This window comes from Harpegnathos saltator, unplaced genomic scaffold (assembly GCF_003227715.2).
Source record: "Harpegnathos saltator strain DR-91 unplaced genomic scaffold, Hsal_v8.6 scaffold7, whole genome shotgun sequence".
In the NCBI taxonomy this organism is placed as follows: domain Eukaryota; kingdom Metazoa; phylum Arthropoda; class Insecta; order Hymenoptera; family Formicidae; genus Harpegnathos; species Harpegnathos saltator.
In genome coordinates this window covers 1,597,603-1,617,603 of record NW_020230537.1, presented here as the reverse complement: position 1 = coordinate 1,617,603, position 20,001 = coordinate 1,597,603, and the positions used below count along the sequence as shown (strand labels likewise).

Below are 20,001 nucleotides of genomic sequence, written 5' to 3'. Positions count from 1 at the left end.
TGCGAGCATTAGAGAAGGGATTCCAACGTCCCTCCGCGAGTTTTTAAACGATCGGATTTCGCGAGAAATCTGGATACCCCGTCGTCGATTTCAAAGGCAGAACCGTGATTTCCATTGTTTGAATCTCACACCCGCCCACACTTTGAAAATCCGCGCGATTATTATCGAAAATACGCAGAGAGAAATATCGTTTACAATTGATATTCTGCGATTAGTATTAAGAGATATTCAAACATCGATTGAATATATCGCAACAAAGCCAGAAATAAGAGATACGTTTTTTATGCTTCTCATGCACGTTTAGGAGTTCGGCGATCTCACAGAAGCTAATTTCACGCGTTTGATACTTAATTATGAGTGAATCTCTTCGAAACCGCAAGATATTCGAAAGAATAATTTGGACGAAAATTTTATAATACCTCGCGCGTTTTATAATTCAGCATTTACATCTGCCAGAAATGTGGCTTTCCGTCATCATATTATTATTCACGCATCGCGTATTAAACATTATATGCCGTTGTTACTCGTCATCACCGTATATACGAATTCCGAGATTTTCGTAGGATCAAAAATTGAAGAGAACTTTGACCGCAAATTTGTCTGAGTGCAATAAAATTATTTCTTGAGTTCGCGTGTTTGAGACACGAGTGGTACGCGCCGCGCCGTAAGTAGCTGCAGACGTTCGCGGTCAGACAGAGCGCGGGCCAGAGTCGCCGTCTGACCGCAGCGGATCTCAACTACTTACAGCGCTACGTTTACATGACCATTTCGTACTCCAAGGATGCGACCTCAGGAAATAATGTAGCTCGATTGAGAATGTTACGTAAAACCCTTTCTGATTCTCATTCCTCGCAGGAGGGTCGTTAAATTCGCATAGACAACAACGATCTGAAGGTGACGGGACATACGTGGAAGACGAAACTTGTACGAAACATTCTCTCAAATATCTGGCGGTTAAACAGAAAAATTCTTCGCTCATGGTGAAACATGGAATTACTTCGGCCGGCTGTTTCGACCCGCGCGCGCGAGAGAGAGAGGAAGCACCGATAGAGGCAAGCAGGTGTCCCTTATTTTTGTCTTCTCCACGATATATCGAAGGCTCATCGAAGTCAGCGAGGGACGCTCTCCGGTTTCGAAGTGCCCTTCGCCAGCTTCGGTGAGCGAGGTCACGTCGCGAGTGTCGGGATCGGCGAATCGAAACTGTCAGTGTCCCTGAGAGCCAACGTGATCGTCGTCGATCTAACGGCGGCCGTCAGCTTAACGGGAACGACGGAGAATCTATTTACGAGTCGGCAGGCTCGAAAGACTCGAGCGTTCCCGACAAATCCGCGCGCGCGCGCGCGCCCTCGAGCTGCAAGTTCGCCGGATATTTCCAAGGGAGTTGCGGCGGCCCCGATACGCGCCGAGCTATCCGCATTATTGCACTCGCAATGGTCGTTGCACCGCAAAGGTAGTTAACGCGCGCGATATAAATTGCATAATCTGTACGGCGAGAGTACTGCAGGGCGGAACAGGCAGGCAGCGGACGGGCGCAACGCGGCGGCGGCGGCGGCAAGGCGATGGGGGCGAAATCTTATCATCGATATCCACTGGGATTTCAAGTGCCAGGTAAACAGACTCGTATTTGAGATTTCCCATGCGGGGTTGACAGAGGGAGGGAGGGAGGGAGTCGCCGGCGGCCGGGGCGGGGAGGGGGGAGGGGAGGGTCAGTTTCGGAGCAGGAGGAAACGGCGGAACGATGTGAGAGAGACCGTAAGGCAGGATACGTGAAGAGAGAGAAGGGAAGAAGAGGGAGGGCGAGGAGGGGGATAGGAGAGACGAAACGAAACGCAACGGAACGGAGAGGAAAGCGAAAGAGACAGGTAGCGCGGGGGAGGGGGGGATAAAGGGGAGGGGAGGGCCTAGTCTAGAGTGTCCTCCGCGCTCGTGGGCGACTCGAGGAAGGAATAAAACCAACAAGTCTCTTAAGAGATCTCTTCATTGGACGAACTTTTATCCGCGCTACGTCGAGACTTGGACCCGGGCCGGAAAATTACATCTGTCCCTCGTCCTCGTCGATGTCGCTTCCCTTTGCGCCCCGACACTCGGCTCATTCCGTCGCGCATTAAAAATGCATAAACGGTACGCGCGGTCGACCGCTTTATTTTCAATCTTACCGTATGCATTTTAAGTGGAACGCGCGCCAGAGAGAGAGAGAGAGAGGGCGGGGGGAAGGGGGAGGGGGGAAAAGGATGAGAGAAGATACTTTCGCGCTCGATTGCGCGCCGCGAAGGCACGTATTTTCTCCGCGGATCCCCGCATGTTCCAAGGGGCTTGAGGAAAATCGTTGCACCCTTCCCACCCCTTCTTGTCTCTGTCGCGTTTAAGGCTGTATTCTCACACCCGTCTAGGCGACGGCAGGCAGGAGGAAAGATCAAGTTGATCTTTCGTTAATTTCTCTTTCACTTTTTCCTTCGTTTATCGGCATGATCGAGATGTGACGGCGACGTGTGGATGTTGCGACGCAAAGTCGCCGAGGAACTCTTCTTGCCGAGGAATCAACAGACTCTCTGCGTCTACTGCGTAGACGGGCAGTGAGAATCAGCCTTAAATTCCTCTCCTCCTCGTGCAGCCCCTGTCGCGAGCAAGCGAGCGAGCGTCGCGAAACTTCGTCCCGACGGATTATTTCTCCCGTGATTCGGAGCTTGACAAATATTCGGCGTATGCAAATGCGCGGCGCTTACGCGACGGATCCTGTCGCGCCGGAATTAGAAGGCTTTTGTCGCGCGCGCGCGCGCGCGCGCGCTTGTACACGTCCGTCCCGTTCGACGCCACAATGCGCCTCATCCGCACTCGGAATCCGCGGCGAGTGCTCATGAAATGAAAAAGAAAAAAGAAAAAACTGGAAAACGCGGCGTTAGAAACGTGCCCTTGGAGTGATACGCGGAATACAGGCCGCGCTGAACTCACGAGGCTCACGCAGGCGAACTGCGCCGAAAAACGCAACGCAGTAACGAACTTTTGCAAAAAGGCGCCATGAGGCATTTGTCATTGGTAGATCCGAAAGTACACATTGGTTACAAAACATTTGCGCACCGAGCGCTCGCACAACCGCTGTGTGTTTTCTGGACGCAGCCACGCGCGAGGTTCGTTTTCCATTGCTGAACTGGCCGCTGCGCTGGCCTCTCTCCTCCTCTCTTCTCCAGCAAATCCCCAGCTGTATATACCTGTCTCTTTTCAAGTTCCAAAGTGTAGACCACTTCAGCAGGGAAAACAAACTCGTCTCGTTCGCGCCCTGTAAGAGATATTCCGAGACGCAAGATGTCCAGGACGGTTATATAATTTTCCAGTTAGAACGAAACTAGAGAAATAGAGATACAGCCGTCCTCTTCTTCCGCGCTCTTTGCAATTCTTTTGCGAAGCGCAAAGTCTCTGTCTACACTAGGAAAAATGTATTGTTGCGTGAACCAAAATTTTGTTGCAACAACAAAATAATTTGATTAAAATATGCCCGGCAAAACTGTTTAGTTCCTGCAGACAAATATCTTGTTTGATTACGGTTTGTTCGTATAACGTAATACTTTTGTCATAGCGACCATAAAGCTTTAACTATATATGAATTTTGTTAAAAATACTATATAATCTTTTCTTAATATATAAAATCTAAATTTTAGTGCACAGAAAGACAAAATAGTATCCATTGGGCATTATTTTAGTTTATGTAAAATAATATTTCGTTATTGCGTAATTTTTATGAATAAAATAACTAAAATGCTTAATTTTTATATATGAAGTCTAAGGACCAAATCATTTGGTCCAGAGAACAAAGCAGAAAAATATATTTAGTTGAGACAACTAAATATTCTGTTATATAAAACAAGATATTTGGTTGCTATTAATAAATGCCTCAACTAAACAGTTTTGTTAGAGATACTACATTTTTTTTTCCTAATGTACGCGCAAGTCTACGGCGCTAAACAGCCGTGAAAGCTGCCGCGCGACGGCGAATTCAGGCTGCTTCGAGGCGCTCGTATTTTGTCGCCGCATCCGCATCATCAGCTGAGACAGTCCGGTCGGGCCGAAGGCCGGGTGGAAAAATCTCACGGTGGAGAATCCGCGTGCCGCGAAGCGGCGATGGAAGAAATTACAGCGTATTGCTTCAGCTCGCGAGTGTCGTTTAATTTTCGCCGCGTCCTTCCTTCCCGCCGGTGAATACGTAGTATTCTCACTACTGGCGCGGCGGAGAAACCGCATCTCGAAGTGGCGGCGGCGGCGGCGGCGACGGCGACGGTGTAATTTAATTGAGCATAGCGGAAACGCTTGGTCATCACCAGCGCCCGGGGAGCCACGAGAAGAAGGAAGATGAAAAAGGGTCGCCGCGATAAGATGCTCGCGCTGCGGCTCAGATACGCCATGGCTCATTTATCGCGCAAGGAGCACATCGCGCTGTTGGCGCGTCCGAACTGGCGGCGACTTCGCAGATTCGACGTCAACCTCGTGGTAACATCCCGCCGCCACTGATACCGAACCGCCACACCGCTTCTTCGGCCGTCTCGACGTCTCCGCTGGCGAGAAGAAACATTTCCGTCAGCGGGACTTTCATCCCCGTCCTGACCGGTCGGTCGGTCGGTCGGTCGGTCGGTAGGACGAACGGACGGACGGACGGACGTATCAGCGCGGCTCTGCGTGCAATAATATATAACACGTTTTTTCACGAAAATCCCAATCCACTCGAGCGTGAGCTTCCGCTCGCGTCTGCAAGTTTGTCACGCGCGCGTTACTCTCGTCCGGAGGCTGACGTACCTTCAGTACGAAAGGCACCGACACGTATCTCGTTTTCTCTTTCATTCTCTGTCTCTCTCTCTCTCTCTCTCTCTCTCTCTCTCTCTCTCTCTCTCTCTCTCTCTCTCTCTCTCTCTCTCTCTCTCTCTCCCTCTCTCTCTCTTGCTCTGCCATTTTATTCTTCTTCTTTCTCTACCCTTTTCCGCCAACGAGCAAATTCAAACCCAGCGCCCCACGGCGGGGCGGCTTATGTGCGCGCTGGAATAAAAATTTCCGCGGGATATCTGATGTGACGTCACACACCTCGCCCTGAAAATATCCGGTTGAAATTCGTTATTGCGCTAAGTCGTTATCGCCGCGCCGTATCCTCCGTAGAATCAAATAGTCGTTATGAGAGATAATACCGCTCACCTTCCCTTCCCCTCTCTCTCTCTCTCTCGCTCGCTCGCTCGCCTCCTTTCCCCCCGTCACTCCTACAGCTCTCTCTCTCTCTCTCTCTCTCTTTCTCTCGCTCTCGCCCTGCGTCTTTCACTCTGTCTCACTATCCCACGGAAAAACGTTCAGTCGAGAACGATCGATGCAGCAGGTGCTCGAGCGCCTCGACGCCTCGTTCTCGCGCGAAAGGCCCTTTGTGTCTCCTCCAGCGTGATACTTATATCGACGTACTTTCCAGGCGGATCCCTTTAGTGTTCGGCGCGCGGCCCTGCGGTGCCGCGCCTCCAAGCGCATCCGGGTTATGGCGCAGCCCAAATTCGTAACCAAGAAATACGAGGCCGCGTAAGTGCACAGTCGTCCGCCTCACCTACGGTAGCCCGTCGGGTTATCGCGGCTCCTCTACGAAATTTATTATCGCGCAGAGCGGCGCCGCCTCCTTACCCGCGTATCCACCCGAAGACGCTCGCGGCCAAGAGCAGCAGACGCATCGTCGAGCTGGCGTTGCCGCGGAAGAGGTGCGTCCGTTTGCGTCCCGTCGTCGAAGGCAGAGACGTTCGAGTCTCGACTAACGCGAAACTAATTAGCGTTAGTATCCCCGGGGCTCATTAACGTCTGACTCGGAATTATCGCCGTGCGGAGATCGCGGGCGATTCAAACGGGGAACGATTGTTTTGCTGATCAATTGGCTGTTTTATCTCTGATGGCGGGGGAGAGACACAGAGAGCAGGGGGCAGGGGGGAGAATCATCATCACATGTTGCGCTTAATACGGCGACGCAGTCGGGACGATCGCGCGATCTTGCTCGTAATTTGACGGAGCGACTTGTCGGGGTGGAGAAGACGCGCGCGACAGTCGAGACTCGGTCGACGGATGGATGGATGTACGGTGTGTGACTTAAACGGCGCCTTGAACGTTAGGGATCTGCTGGCAGCGATGCAATTGGCCCGTACGAAAAGCATGAAGGCAACCGTGAGCGATCTGCTGCTGAAGGTTCGAAAGTCACGGTACCAGCGGTATCGCGTATTCTGCAATGCGCGTCAAGAACGAGAAGCCAAGAAAAAGTAAACCCGATACCGCCTGCCGCCATCATGTCACTTTTTCGCTGCGAACGACACGCGCATCCTAGACATACAATTTTTCCTCGGATCCGGCGCAAGTGACTCGTCGAACAGTAAAAATACGGAAAGTCACGCGACCGCTTTAATCCCTCGCGCGGAAATTATACGAAATTAAAGAGACCGGTTATTTCGTGTTTAAATTCTACTTTCTCTCTCTCTCTCTCTCTCTCTCTCTCTCTCTCGCTCTCTTTTTCCTCCTCGTTTCCGCGTAGATTTATACACGGAGGTCTGTATCGACACGGTGGTATGAATTTAAATGAAATTCACTAATTATTCAGTAAAAGCGTACTTAGCTCGCTTCTGCAAAGCCGCGGCAACATTAACGGGTAAGTAATAAAACGTAAGCTGAAACCCCCCGCCGTATCAATTGCGCGCCGCGCCGCGCCGCGCCGCGAATGGAGGTGCATCAAATTCTGCCTTTAATTAACGACAGCGGACATGCGATAGCGGTACGGGAAATAATTATTAATAGGATGTGTCGATGCCCAATGGATGTGTCGAGGTTGCATTTATGCCTTATCGCGTTTATGCAACATTGAAAAAAGCAGCGATTCACCTGATATATATCACGATCCGCGCTGCAAGATAACTCTCTTCTCGCGCGCACGCGTGCGATCAGCCTTCGTCGTGGTTCGCGAGCACCTCGGTGTCCGGGATATGCGCGTTCATTTGCTCCCCGAGCGGGCGAGAGATTTGTCGCGCTGAAAATCGTCGCTCCCTGTCCAGGAGGAGACTAATGGCCAAGCTGCGCAAGGCGCTCACGAAGCCGGAAGACTGGCAACGGCACATGCGGGTGTTGGAGAGACTCGCCGCGCCGAAGGTCGTGAGGCCCAAAAAGAAACCAGTAAGAAATTATCGCCATTCTGCCGTCGCCGTTCTTCCTCTCTCCCTGCCGCCCCTTGCCCCTCCGCTCGCTTATCGGTAGTAATCGATCCAGATAAGAGCGAACGTCCGGGCCGATTCCGCCAGGACGATAATCGATAACGACGGAGCGAAGGCGCCGGTAACGCCTTGCGCTGTCGCTTTCTCGCCGACCGGCGAGAGAGAGAGAGAGAGAGAGAGAGAGAGAGAGAGAGAGAACCGCGTTGCGGATTCTCGCGACAATTCGGAACTGCATCGGACAGTTTGACGGCGATGACAAGCGCTTCCCCGCGGGAACGCGCGTGGACAGTTTAAAGCGCCGCTAGAACAATTAAATAACGCGTCGTGTAACTCGGGAAATCGAGAGACGGCCGTCGCGATTCTTACGAGAGTGTCCAAACCTGCGACTCGACCTCGACAAATTAGATGAATGTCCCAATTACAGCGGCGGTCCGCTGTCCCCAATAAATCAGCCAATACGAGTAGCCATAATTAAGAGCCATGGCGAATGCTGCAGCGTCATAATTACAAGCGCGGACTGACGGTGACGTTTCGAGCAGTTACTCGCCGACGTCTCGGAACTTGCTAGTTGACGTCGAGGGTCCGCTTGTCAGATCCGTGCAGTTGTCCCGTAATTTGTGTAAAACTAAACTGTCAATGCGTGGAAACGAAACTAAAACTGTCTCTCGTGTCGGCGAAAGGGGCGGAGAGAATTGTTCGGTGAATTGGAAGGATACGAGGGTAGTCCCAGAAGTACCTGACCCAACGTATAGATAGCGGTTGTTGTTTGAAAAGAGTGACTATGGTAGAAAGTACCAGCCTTATAAAGCTTAAGTTTGAAGTTTGACGACGCTACGTTGTTTAGTATTTGCTTGGCAGCCATCAGTAGTGAACGCTCTCAGTGAATTTGTAAACATGGAAAAAATTGGTCATCGTTATGTGATACAATACTTTCATTTGAAAGGCCTCAGTCCAACCAATATGAAAGCGGAGCTAGATTCTACTCCGGGGGAGTCTGCTCCTTCGTTTACAACAGTAAAATATCGGGTGGCAGAGTTTAAACGAGGCCGTACGAACTGCCAAGACGAACATCGACCAAATGAGGTGACCACGCCAGAAATGGTGAAGAAAATCCACAAAATGGTATTGGATGTCCGTCGACTGAAAATGCGCGAATTAGCAGACATGGTAGGCATTTCAAAAAGTGCTGTACATCGCATATTGACTGAAAATTTGGACATGAGAAAGCTGCGCGCAAGATGGGTGCCGCGATTGGAACAAAAACAGCGTCGCGAGGATGTCTCAATCGAGTGTTTGGCGAAGTTTCGCAGCGATAAAGCCGAGTTTTTGCGTCGATTCATAACCATGGATGAAACATGGGTCCATCACTTCACACCTGAGACGAAGGAACAGTCAAAACCACTATGAACCAAGGTGGCTTGATGGCTATTTTGAGGAGCTCGACGATTCCCACTATAAACAGAGTATCGAAGTTATTGAACATCGCTGGGAAAAGTATGTTGAGCTAAAAGGAGACTATGTAGAGAAATAAAGATATTTTTTCCCAAATTTTTTGTGTTTTCTTTGTTAGGTCAGGTACTTCTGGGACTACACCCTCGTATATCACGGAAGTCCGCGCGCGTTCGAGTTTCCAGCGAAAGCAGCTTTGTGTACTTTTCGCTCGACGCGTGTATTATCATTGATTAATTATTCCTACAATGAAGTTACTTCATCACGGCATTCACTTTGATCTCCCAGCTGGGCGATGAAATAACACGTCCCGTGATATATAAAATCGATCGAGAGCGAAGTTCGGGCTCTCCGGTCGCGATTCTCACGAGTATCCAAACACGACGCGACGCGACGTGACTCGACCTTGAAAATACCGGGTGGACGAATAAATAACACGCGCGGTATAAAATCAAACGATCAGAGGTGCAGGTGCGAGTCTCTCGCTGGTCGAACGTCGCGAAGCTTACGAGTAGCCAAACAGTACGTGACGCGATGCGACTCGACCTGACTCGACCAGGAAGCGCCTTAACCGGGAGTCTCAAAGGTTCTTATTGACTCTTCGCTCTCTTTCTCTTTGTCCTTCTCTCTTTCCCTCTTTCTCCCTCCCTTTACCTTCTATCAGAGATCTCGTGCGAGTCACGCCGCTATTGCAGACAAAGAAAAGAAAGTGGCGGCCGGTCGATCCGAAGCGACTGGAGGCATTGGCGCAGCCGACGGTCCGAGAGCAGCCGAAGGCCAAGGAACCTTTTGTGGTGGCGGCGAGCGCGCTCACTTACCAGATCACCAAGCGCACGGAGAGACTCGCGATCACGAGGAAGCGGCCGGAGATCCCGTTGCGGGTACCTGGAGCCGTGACGCCGGCCGCGATGCGAGCCACTGGTACGCGCATTTTTCGCCGCGCGATCCTTCCTCCTGCCGCCGATCTCTCGCGGATCTCTCTCGCTCGATACCGCCTCGCGCCATCGTTGATGGCCGGCCGCGAGGTCTAGCCGTGTGAAGTTGGCCCCCCGACCACCAAGAATTTAATTTTGACCATTGCCATTCGTTTGGTGGTCGTTTGGTAGCGTTTGGTAGTCCATTCCTAACGTTTGGTGGTCAAAAGTGCAATAGTTCTCGCAAAAAATTATTATGTGAAGTTGGCCCTCCCGGCTCGAAAATCGGTTTCCACGGCATCTTGGATCATTTTGACCATTACCAATCGTTTTTGGTAGTCGTTTAACTGTTTTATAAGTAAAAATAATTTTTTTTGTTATGAACTTTTGTAATTCTCATTAAAACTTCTATTTTCCTTACGATTGCAATTTCGATTATCGTTCGTGATGAAATAAACATAAAATAGCTTCCATTAGACCAAAATTACTAAACTATAGAGGTTTACTCTATATCCCCACTCTTTCGTCACGTCACAGAGAATCCTAACGCACTTAACGTAGTAGTGGTTATTATATTACGTATATGATCGTGGTAGCGGCATTTTAGTTTGTTAGTTTCAAAGGAAATATTTTTTTTATATAAGTTATGTTTAATACTTACCTCGTTTATTAGTGTTTATAATCAAACTGATGCTTAAATTCGATTTTACATATCACATATTGTCAATGAAAACCACTTGAAGCCGCTGAATAGACGCCACTGGGATTCGCGGTGATGTCAATACCCCTTCTTGTCGATGCGTCTTCTGCCCAGAAATTCGTCAATAAGCAAATCTTTAGTAACTTTGCATTAAACAAATGATTATAATGAAAATTATGTATATTATGAAAGGATACCGTGGGAAGTGCTTTTTTAAACTTGGCAGGCCAACCTAACACTCGCAAATTCGATTTTCATTAATAATTACTACTATTTTCTATCAAACGTCAGGAATTGACTACCGACCGTAAAAATATGACCACCAAAAAATTTGTCACAATGAAAGTTACATAGAATATCGCGACAAGGGAATGTCGCGTAACATTTTTTAAACTTAGAAAGCCAGCTTCACAAATGCAAATTCGACTTTCACTAATAACGAAAACAATTTTGACTACCAAACGCTTGGGAACGGACTACCAAACGCTACCAAACGACCACCAAACGAATGGCAATGGTCAAAATTAAATTCCTGGTGGTCGGGGGGCCAACTTCACACAGCTGCGGCGAAGTCTTCGTTGTCGTTTATGCTCCCCTGCGCCAACCCTGTTAGACGCTATCGAATCGCCGTAACTGGACCCACGCTCGCTGCCCCGGCGGACATTTTCTACCCACCTCCGCGCTCAACTCGATGACGCTCGATCTCGTTAGGTCCGTTCCGCGACGAGCTGACCGCCTCCCCTTCCGCCTTTCCCGCGATCGGTCGGCCCTTCGTCAAGGGAAAATTTTCTTGACTTCGACCTGATATATTTCGGGGTGATCCGATCTCGACGAGAGATTAGAATATCTCGCCGACTGGAGAGACGCGAAGTTCGCGAAGATCCGTCGCGCGGCTACGAGGTTTGATTAAAAAGTAACGAGAATTTCTTATTTTCTCGGAAAGTATATTTATTTAATCTTCAATGTTTATCCCATCTTCTTCAAAGTGGTCCGCCTGTGATATTATACCAGGTCTGTAAATATGAAACCGGAATTTGCCCACAGATGGCCCTAGCTGTCAATGTAGTTACCGTCAAACCGCGTCATTGGCGCCATTTCCATTTGTTGACATCTGACAAAGATTTTCAACTCACAACAATACAAGTTTCATACAACAGCATAGTTTGTAATAGCGTTGAACATGTCGAATTTTCTGCCTGGAAGCTACGATTTGCGGACAGCATTGATTTTCTGTTACCATTTGAAGAAAACTGCTGCAGAATCGCATCGAATGCTTGTCGAAGCTTACGGTGAGCATGCTCTTGGTAAATCACAGTGCTTTGAGTGGTTTAAAAAATTCAAACGTGGCGATTTTGACGTGAGAAACGAAGAACGTGCAAGACCACCGAAAAAGTTTGAAGACAGCGAATTGCAAGCATTGTTGGATGAGGATGACGCTCAAACGCAACAACAACTCGCGGATCAATTTGATGTGACACGAGAAGCCGTCTCCATACGTTTGAAAGCCATGGGAAAGATCCAGAAGATGGGAAAATGGGTTCCACATGAACTGAATGAAAGACAGCAGGAAAACCGAAAAACCACTTGCGAAATGCTGCTCGCCAGGTACAAAAGAAAGTCATTTCTCCATCGAATTGTGACTGGCGATGAAAAGTGGATATATTTTGAGAATCCTAAGCGTAAAAGATCATGGGTGGATGGTTTCAGGCGAACCATCGACATCGACTGCAAGGCCAAATCGCTATGGACGGAAGACAATGCTCTGTGTTTGGTGGGATCAGAAGGGTGTGATCTATTATGAGCTGCTAAAACCTGGCGAAACCGTTAATACTGAACGCTACCGACAACAAATGATCGATTTGAATCAAGCTTTGCGTGAAAAACAACCAGAATAGGCAACCAGAAAAAGGCAACACAAAGTGATTTTGCTTCATGATAATGCACCATCACACACACAGCAAAACTGGTCGAGGAAACGATTGAGGCGTTTAGTTGGGAAATACTTTCGCATGCGGCTTACTCACCAGACTTGGCTCCGTCCGATTACTACTTATTTGCATCGATGGGACACGCACTTGCTGAGCAGCGCGCTTCATTTCTTACGAAAATGTACGAAAATGGCTCGATGACTGGTTTGCCTCAAAAGAGCAACAGTTTTTTGGCATCCACAAATTGTCAGACAGGTGGGAAAAATATAGTATAGCTAGCGATGGGCAATACTTGGAATAAAATATTTTTTATCATTTTCATACAATAAACGTGTATTTTCTATACAAAAATTCCGGTTTCATATTTACATACCTGGTACATTTATGCCAACGTAGCTTCCAGTTTGAGAAACACCGGTGAAACGCCTCTTTAAGTATCGTCTTGAGCTGGATCTGCGATTTCGCCCTTATCTCATCTATTGTTGGAAAACATTGTTCTTTGAGTGTCCTTTTGAGTTTGGGAAATAGGAAGAAGTCACAGGGAGCCATGTCTGGAGAATAAGGTGATCGCGGCATCATAACGGTGTTGTGTCTCGCCAAGAACTGTTGGATAAGCAAAGCGGTATGCTCTCTGATCCGATTGATTTCGCCACACAAAAAGTCGCCAAACACACTGAAGTACGTCTTCGCTCGCAAAATACAAACTAAGCGTCGCACATGCCTGAAAATTGACACGTACCTCACTGGTAGTGCTACCAACACACAAAAAAGGAATCAACTGAATAGACAAGATACAGCGCGCGGAATTTCAAAATTCTCCTTACTCTTTGATCAAGCCTGGTATTTTGAATTTCCCACTTTCCGAGTTGCTTGCGATTCGAGTCGACTCGACAGCCGGACCGGGCCTTTCTGTTTTCTCGAGCGTCGACAATGTCGGATACGCGACAATGAGAGAGGCTCCTATCGTTGGAATAACTTTTAATTCGAGTTTCTTAATCCTTTGTTATTTCTATTTGGAAATTTGCGTTATCGCACGGCCACGACGGTTTCGGAGCACCTTGGCGTAGCGGAGAAGACGACGAATTTGCTCTTCGCCGCGACCGTATTCGATAGCTTATGCGGAAACGTCGAGACTTCGGAAGGAACATTTTTTATACATCGCGGCGACTTCGGCGAAAAATTGATGCGTTCTTTTCGCAAAATATATACACGAGCATAACGCGTATACATTTTTAATCAAACGATGAAAAATTACTTCGCGGAAAGCGTGCGCGGACGAATGATCGCTTCAACGACACAACGGGAATGAAATTTTTCTTCATACTTTCCTGTTGTTTTTATCATTTTTTTTTTTTTTTTTTTCGACGAAACTTTTCCTCGGTCGAAACTCGAAACATCGGCCAAAAATTCATGAGAGCGACCGATTTCATCGCACGTTCCTCGCCGCCACCCGCCCCCTCCGATCGATCGATATCGTTTACTTCGTCATTAGTTCTAGGTATCACCGAGCTTGTGATATAATGCAGAATTCGCGTTATCTTTCCACTCAACCATAACCGGGAGGGTAACGATTTTGTAGCATTTGATGTAGACATAGTGGAGATAAACGGGACACGGTCTACACATTAAGCCCGCGGCACACGAAACGTGTTTTGCTGCCGATCTACCTGCAGTGCCGTCGTGCCGCTCGTAGCAGACAGTTTTGCCTGCAGCGGTATTTCGTGTGTTGTGCTCGCGACACTTGTCGCTATCGTAATTATTTAATGAAAACTATGTGCTCTCAAACGAACAATATCGATACATGTATATATGTACTTATGTACGTATACGCACATTATATTATATGTGTAATATAATACGCGCATTGTACAAGTGCAATATACGTGTGTAAAATATACAGGGTGTATAAAAAGTACCGGGACGACGAAATATCTCGAAAACTAAGCGTTTTAGGGAAAAACGTTCCAGAAGAAAGTTGTTGAAATCAATTGGTAGAACTAGATGATACGATAGAAACTTGGGATTTCCATTTGAGAAAAGTATAATGATCAGTGAATATCGAAAGTGGCGCCATCTGCAAACAAATCTGATACAGTTGTTTCACGTCCCCCTTGAAACTACGTGATTTTTGTCCGAATTTTTTTCTAAAATGCTTAGTTTTCGAGATATTTCGCCGGTATTTTTTATACACTGCGTAAGTGTAATATATGTGTGACACAGAGGGAGTCTCTGGCGGTAGATGGGAAAACGTTCACATATATGTAAATCAGGTCAGAGTGTGCGCAAAAGTCCTTTCGCATCTTGCAAACGACCGTATGAAATTTTGAGTTAAACTGTACGCGCACGAGCGTTCTCCACCCGTCGTTAAACATCTCGTATGTACAGGATGCTAAATTTCAAACGTAACAGGTAAAAAACTCGAAAACTGTGAAAGATATTAAAAAAAGCTCAAACACGTGTTCCACGATTTCGAAGGGGAAAGAGAATGGCATTATCAGTTTTTTATTTGGAGGGCACTTTCAAGGTCACTTGAAGGTCAACTTGATTTTTTAAAATAGAAAGCCCAATTTTTTATCACATCTTCTTTTTCTACCAATTAATTTTAACAACTTTTGTCTGAAACATTTTCTTATTTGCCTAATATTTTTTTAAATAATTCAGGAAAACTTGGTGTAACTTTTTCAACATTTAACTTACGATATCTTGCCAACTATTCGTGGAAAGAAAAAATAGTACTAGACTTTTTTACTTTATTTACTATCAAAAATATATTACTATAATAGTGCCCTAACTTTTGTTCATTTAATAATTTTGAAATTTTCAAAGTCGATTCAAGATCGATAAGTTGATAAAAGTCAGGGCGCTGTTGTAAAAATATGTTCTTGAGACTGAATAGAGCAAAAAGGTCTAGTACCACTTTTTCTTCTGACAAATGGTTAGCGAGATATCGTAAGTTAAATGTTGAAAAAGTCACCAAATTTTCCTTAAATACTTCAAAAAATATTAGGCAAATAAAAAAATGTTTCGGACAAAAGTTGTTAAAATTAATTGATTAAAATTGGTGGAAAAAGAAGATATAATAAAAAAATGGGCTTTCTATTTAAAAAAATGAAGTTGACCTTCAACTGACCTTGAAAATGCCCTCCAAATAAAAAACTGATAATGACATTCTCTTTCCCCTTCGAAATCATGGGACACGTGTTTTAGCTTCTTTCAGTATCTTTCATTCAGTTTTCGAGATTCTTTACCTGTTACGATTGAAATTTAGCACCCTGTATGTATATCTATATATGTATATATATCTACATATTTATTTATTAATTTATTAACCCAGTCATGCATTTATTCTCTCATTCATACATAAATTTATTTGTTATCCCATTTATTATGCTCCAAATCACGTTGCTCCATTATCCCCACCTAAATATTATATTATTCTCCGTTTATTGTGTTAATCATATTATTATCGCGGTTCTTCCTCGTAAGAGGGCTCATTTTTTCCGATCATCCCTCGCTTACCTTACTCCAGGCCGAAAGTGCCAGATTACGAAATAAATGCCATCCGTCTGTCGCGTGTTTCGCTTCTCGGCTGCGTCTACCGCACAGCCGTGGCCCGCCGCGCGTTAGTTGAGCGCGTCTGATTAAACGTCGTCTTCTTCCACTATCGATCGGCAAGCCACGCGGTCACGACGTCCGCACGGCAGTAGATTAATTCCCCGTCTGGTCGGGAATTCGTGACAGGAACGTAAACAAATGTTTCTGAAGAATCGTCCCGATCGGATCAAAACCCGGTGTGTCCCGGCTGCCAACCCCTTTCGATTCTCATCACCCTTTTCCCCTCCGTCGTCCTTTTATCTATCTCTCTCTCTCTCCCCCTCTCTCTCTCTCTCTCTCTCTCTCTCTCTCTCTCTCTCTCTCTCTCTCCCCCTCTCTCTCGGCTCAACTCAACTTGCGCTTCACGCTCGTCCTGTCCCTTGCCCGCCCGTACGATGTATCCAACTTTCTCTGTAGCATATTTCCAAGGGGTGCCTCAAGTTTCCCTTCGCTATCGTCGGACGTAACCGACGTCGTCGCTGACGTGGAATTTAATTTCGCGCGCGCGCGCGCTCGCCCGAGACGTTGCCTGATACAAAATGTACAAGTCCATCGAGCCTTTCGCGATAATAGGAAGGCGTATGCTCGCATACATAAGACGTGAGAAAGAGCGACAGGAGGAAGGAGGGAGAGATAGGCGAGAAGCGAGCCGGCCGTCTTTAATTTTCGCGTATAATCGCGCGCGCGACGTGTCAGTCGTTGCGCGCATGTACGACGCGCATTCTCCCATTGAAATCTGTCTAATAAAATGCGAGAGACGCGAGATGCCTGCAGGACGAAACGTTTGCTCGCGCTCAACTTTTACAATGTATCTTTCAAGCTGGAGGATATAAAAGACATAAATCGAGATGTTCCGCTTATCCTTCATCTCTCTCTCTCTCTCTCTCTCTCTTGTTTCTTCTCTCGATCCTCCTCCTCTCTCCTCCTCCTCTCTGCCTTTACTTTTTCCCAAGCTAGAAAAAGGATTGATACATGAAGTACCGACGGAACCGTCCCGGTGACCGCACGCACGCATCATAATGGCGTTTAATTCTGCCGGTATCACTCCGCAGGAAATACAATCGACCGTTTCGCGCGTTTTCAGATTACGGCGAATCGGACGGACGGATCCGAATGAAGTTGACATTCCCCAGTGGTAACGCCCGATCGGCGAATTCCGATCGTTCCTCGGCGATCGTTATATATCGCACGACAGCGAGATATAATTCCAACGTGCGGGCTAACGTGTGTGACATTCTTTAAGCCCCTCCATCGTCGTGCCGTTTAGACATTTATGAACGCTCGTAATCCGAAATGCGCTCTCGGCTACGGCTCGCTAGTTTAGAAAGTTGAGCCACATATTGCCGTATTATCCAGTTACGTAGCGCAACCGGCGACTAACTAATCAAATAAGTATCGCGCGTACACGTGTGTCCGTGCAAAATGAAATTCGACCGAGATTACGGGGCCGTATGCCGCACAGCGCGGAACGACCCGTCCGTGTTTTGTAACGCACACACGTAGGCGCGCGCGCGACGGTTAATCTTATTTTGCGAGGAAGCTAAGCCTCAGCCGATAAAGAAATAAGTCGATTTAGAGGACGATGTCAATATAACGTGAGACCGAGCGGGCTCAGACGGTGTAACCTTTAATGCCACAGCTTCCGAGAGAATAATCGCTCTGGCGAAGCCGGTGTCGCGTCCGGTCGGCAAGGAGACGGATCTCAGGGAGGACGCCTTCACCGTGTCGCCGATGGCATTAAAGGCGAGATGCTCCAGGCGTATCAAGCGGCTCGCCAAGCCGAAGATCTACCCAAAGGCCACCTTCAAAATGGCGAAACGGGTGCGCGCCGGCCGCAAACGGTGATGCGACACGCTGCGGGGGGAGGGGGAGGGGCGGGGAGAGCCCGCACAGTCCGCGCCGTTAATTTCGTTTGTCTTCCCGCACGCCGACACGCCGGCACGCAAATCGGAAAACGTCCGTCGTTCCTCTCCGTGATTCCACGTCGTCTCTCCTGCCCACCCCTCTCAATCGCATCGCCGTGACGCGCGCACACGTTGCGATATATGAAAAACAAAAGTATATCCGTTTTGTGTACGCCGTAATAAATATTTAGCGCGCCGATAAAAGCGCGATCGTTCATTCGCGAAATCCGACAATCCTCGCACGCACTACCGCGCTTTCGACGTTCTGTCTCTTTTTTTCTCTCCCCCCCCCCTCTCTCTCTCTCTCTCTGTTTTTCTTTCCCTCTATTTCCCTCGTGTTGATCTCTCGTTTTTACCTCTTCTTTTTACCCTTTGCCTTTCATATCTGTAATTTACATTTTACCTCTCATTACTTTTTTTTTATTCTCAATCTGAATTTCTTCTTCATCCTTATTTTTTCTCTCTCATCCAATATTATACTTTCCTTTCCTCTCGATTTCCCTGATTCGATTCACCTAGCAACAGCGGTTTATTTGTGGAGCGCCGAATCTTGTATTTCATTTTACATCTTCCTTTACATTATATTTCTTTCTTATTTTTATATTTCCCTTCGTATCTAATTTCATCCCTTATTTTCCCACTTCCCCTTTTGATCTCTCGAGTTTAGTTTATCTATTAATACCGCTTTATTCGCAAACCACTATATCGTGTAATTTAATTACTTTCCGCCCAAGAGGATTTAAAGATCCCCCAATCCCATCGACGGAAGCTGCATCGAACAGCCGAAGGACCGAACCGATCACGGTAATTGCCGCATGTAAGACAATCAGCCCTCGCCGATTATATTCCACTTTGCTTCGGCCCATTTGTGAGTCGTGTGTGTGTGTGTATGTGTGTGTGTGTGTGCAGGGCGCGATGTGTTACAGTTCGCAAATGCCGTTACGTGCGCGATTTCGTCGCGCGACAGTGCACGTGCGATATATCAAAAAGCGCGCACGTCTGTCGCGTCGCATTGTGAGCACGCGCGCGGCAAAAGCGCGAGGATGTAACCGCGCCGACGTCATAAATTAGGCCAGCAATCCGCTCGCACTCGGAACAGATTAGTGTTTCGTAATGTTATAACGAACGTTCTAGCTGTCGCGCAACTTCGTAAAGACATTCCACGCGCTGCGCGATATCACCGACAGAGAAGAGAGAGAGAGAGAGAGAGAGAGAGAGAGAGAGAGAGAAAGTTGAGTGCGCCACGCCGGACGCTTTAACGTTCGGTATTTTCTTATTCGCGAGAGGAATGCGGGAAATACGACGACACACCGTTCTTAACGTACGGCGATATTAAAGGGACTTTTATACAGTGAAGGTACCGAGAAAAAGACGGACAAAGGGTGAAAGAGAGAATGAGAAAGACAAAGAGAAAAAGAGAAAGAGAGAGAGAGAGAGAGAGAGCGAGCGCGCACCCGCTCGCAGCACGCGGTGGGCCAGAAACGTGCGCTGCTGTATTTGCATAGCGGATAGACAAATAAAAAAAATGAATAATAAATGACGCGCCGATGTATGATAAGGGCGACGGTTAGGCGGGTGGGAGGACGGCGGTGGCATGGGGTGAATGCATATTTCGTGAAATATATTCTCCGTAGAAATATAGAATACAAGAGAGTGCAGAATGTACGCGCGGAGACTCCATCGCGCGGATAATTACTTATGTTTTATTCAAAATTGACGGTGAATTATTCGCGGTCGTGCGAGCACGTTCGACGAGCGTGTGAGCGCGCGCGCGCGACTTTTTTGCCCGAATCAATTATTCAAGTAGAGAGGCGGCAATTCCGGGTATTACAATACTCTCGGCACTCGAGGGATTTTGTTAGATTAATCTCGCGAGAAGTTCGTTTTCTTTCTCGTGTTATTCGCGCGCGAGTACGTTCACGCGGTGAGAAAGAGAGAAAGAGAGCGATAGAGAGAAAGAGAGACAGAGAGAGAGAGAGAGAGAGGAAGCAAGGAACGCTCGTGTGCGCGCGCGAATTTTCTGATAGACCTGATATTTTATTCATCGACTTGTCCGTCATTTTGTTCGTCTCCCTTTTTTTTTAATTCCCCCCTTTTTCCTTACATCCCCCGACCACCGTATAGCGCGTCGCCGCTGTCGCTCTAAATGATACAGGTATTAACATAGGACTTTGCGAAATTACTTAATTAAAAAGTACGCCGTACGCGCGCTTTTACGTGTCGCGACGGAATTAAAGGGGTGTGGATGGTTCTTTGAATTCGTGCCGCCGAGCGAATTTTCCTTCCCGCCGCAGCCGATCTTTTCCTAATTAACGT

The 20,001-nt window shown here is 47.5% G+C and overlaps 1 protein-coding gene across 1 annotated transcript; it reads left to right on the top strand.

Moving 5' to 3' along the window:
• Nucleotides 1-4,116: 4,116 nt before the first annotated feature.
• Nucleotides 4,117-17,877, top strand: Theg (Testicular haploid expressed gene). The gene is made up of 7 exons (XM_025305538.1): nt 4,117-4,479; nt 5,435-5,538; nt 5,619-5,711; nt 6,114-6,257; nt 7,041-7,158; nt 9,341-9,566; nt 17,421-17,877. Exons 1-7 carry the CDS (start codon nt 4,342-4,344, stop codon nt 17,624-17,626), a joined length of 1,029 nt encoding a protein of 342 aa, XP_025161323.1. The 5' UTR covers nt 4,117-4,341; the 3' UTR covers nt 17,627-17,877.
• Nucleotides 17,878-20,001: the final 2,124 nt, after the last annotated feature.

Coding starts and splice junctions, on each gene's coding strand:
- Theg (XM_025305538.1), top strand. CDS start 4,342: ATGAAAAAGGGTCGCCGCGATAAGATGCTCGCGCTGCGGCTCAGATAC. Junction 6,258..7,040: donor GAACGAGAAGCCAAGAAAAA/GTAAACCCGATA, acceptor CTCCCTGTCCAG/GAGGAGACTAATGGCCAAGC. Junction 7,159..9,340: donor TGAGGCCCAAAAAGAAACCA/GTAAGAAATTAT, acceptor CCGCTATTGCAG/ACAAAGAAAAGAAAGTGGCG.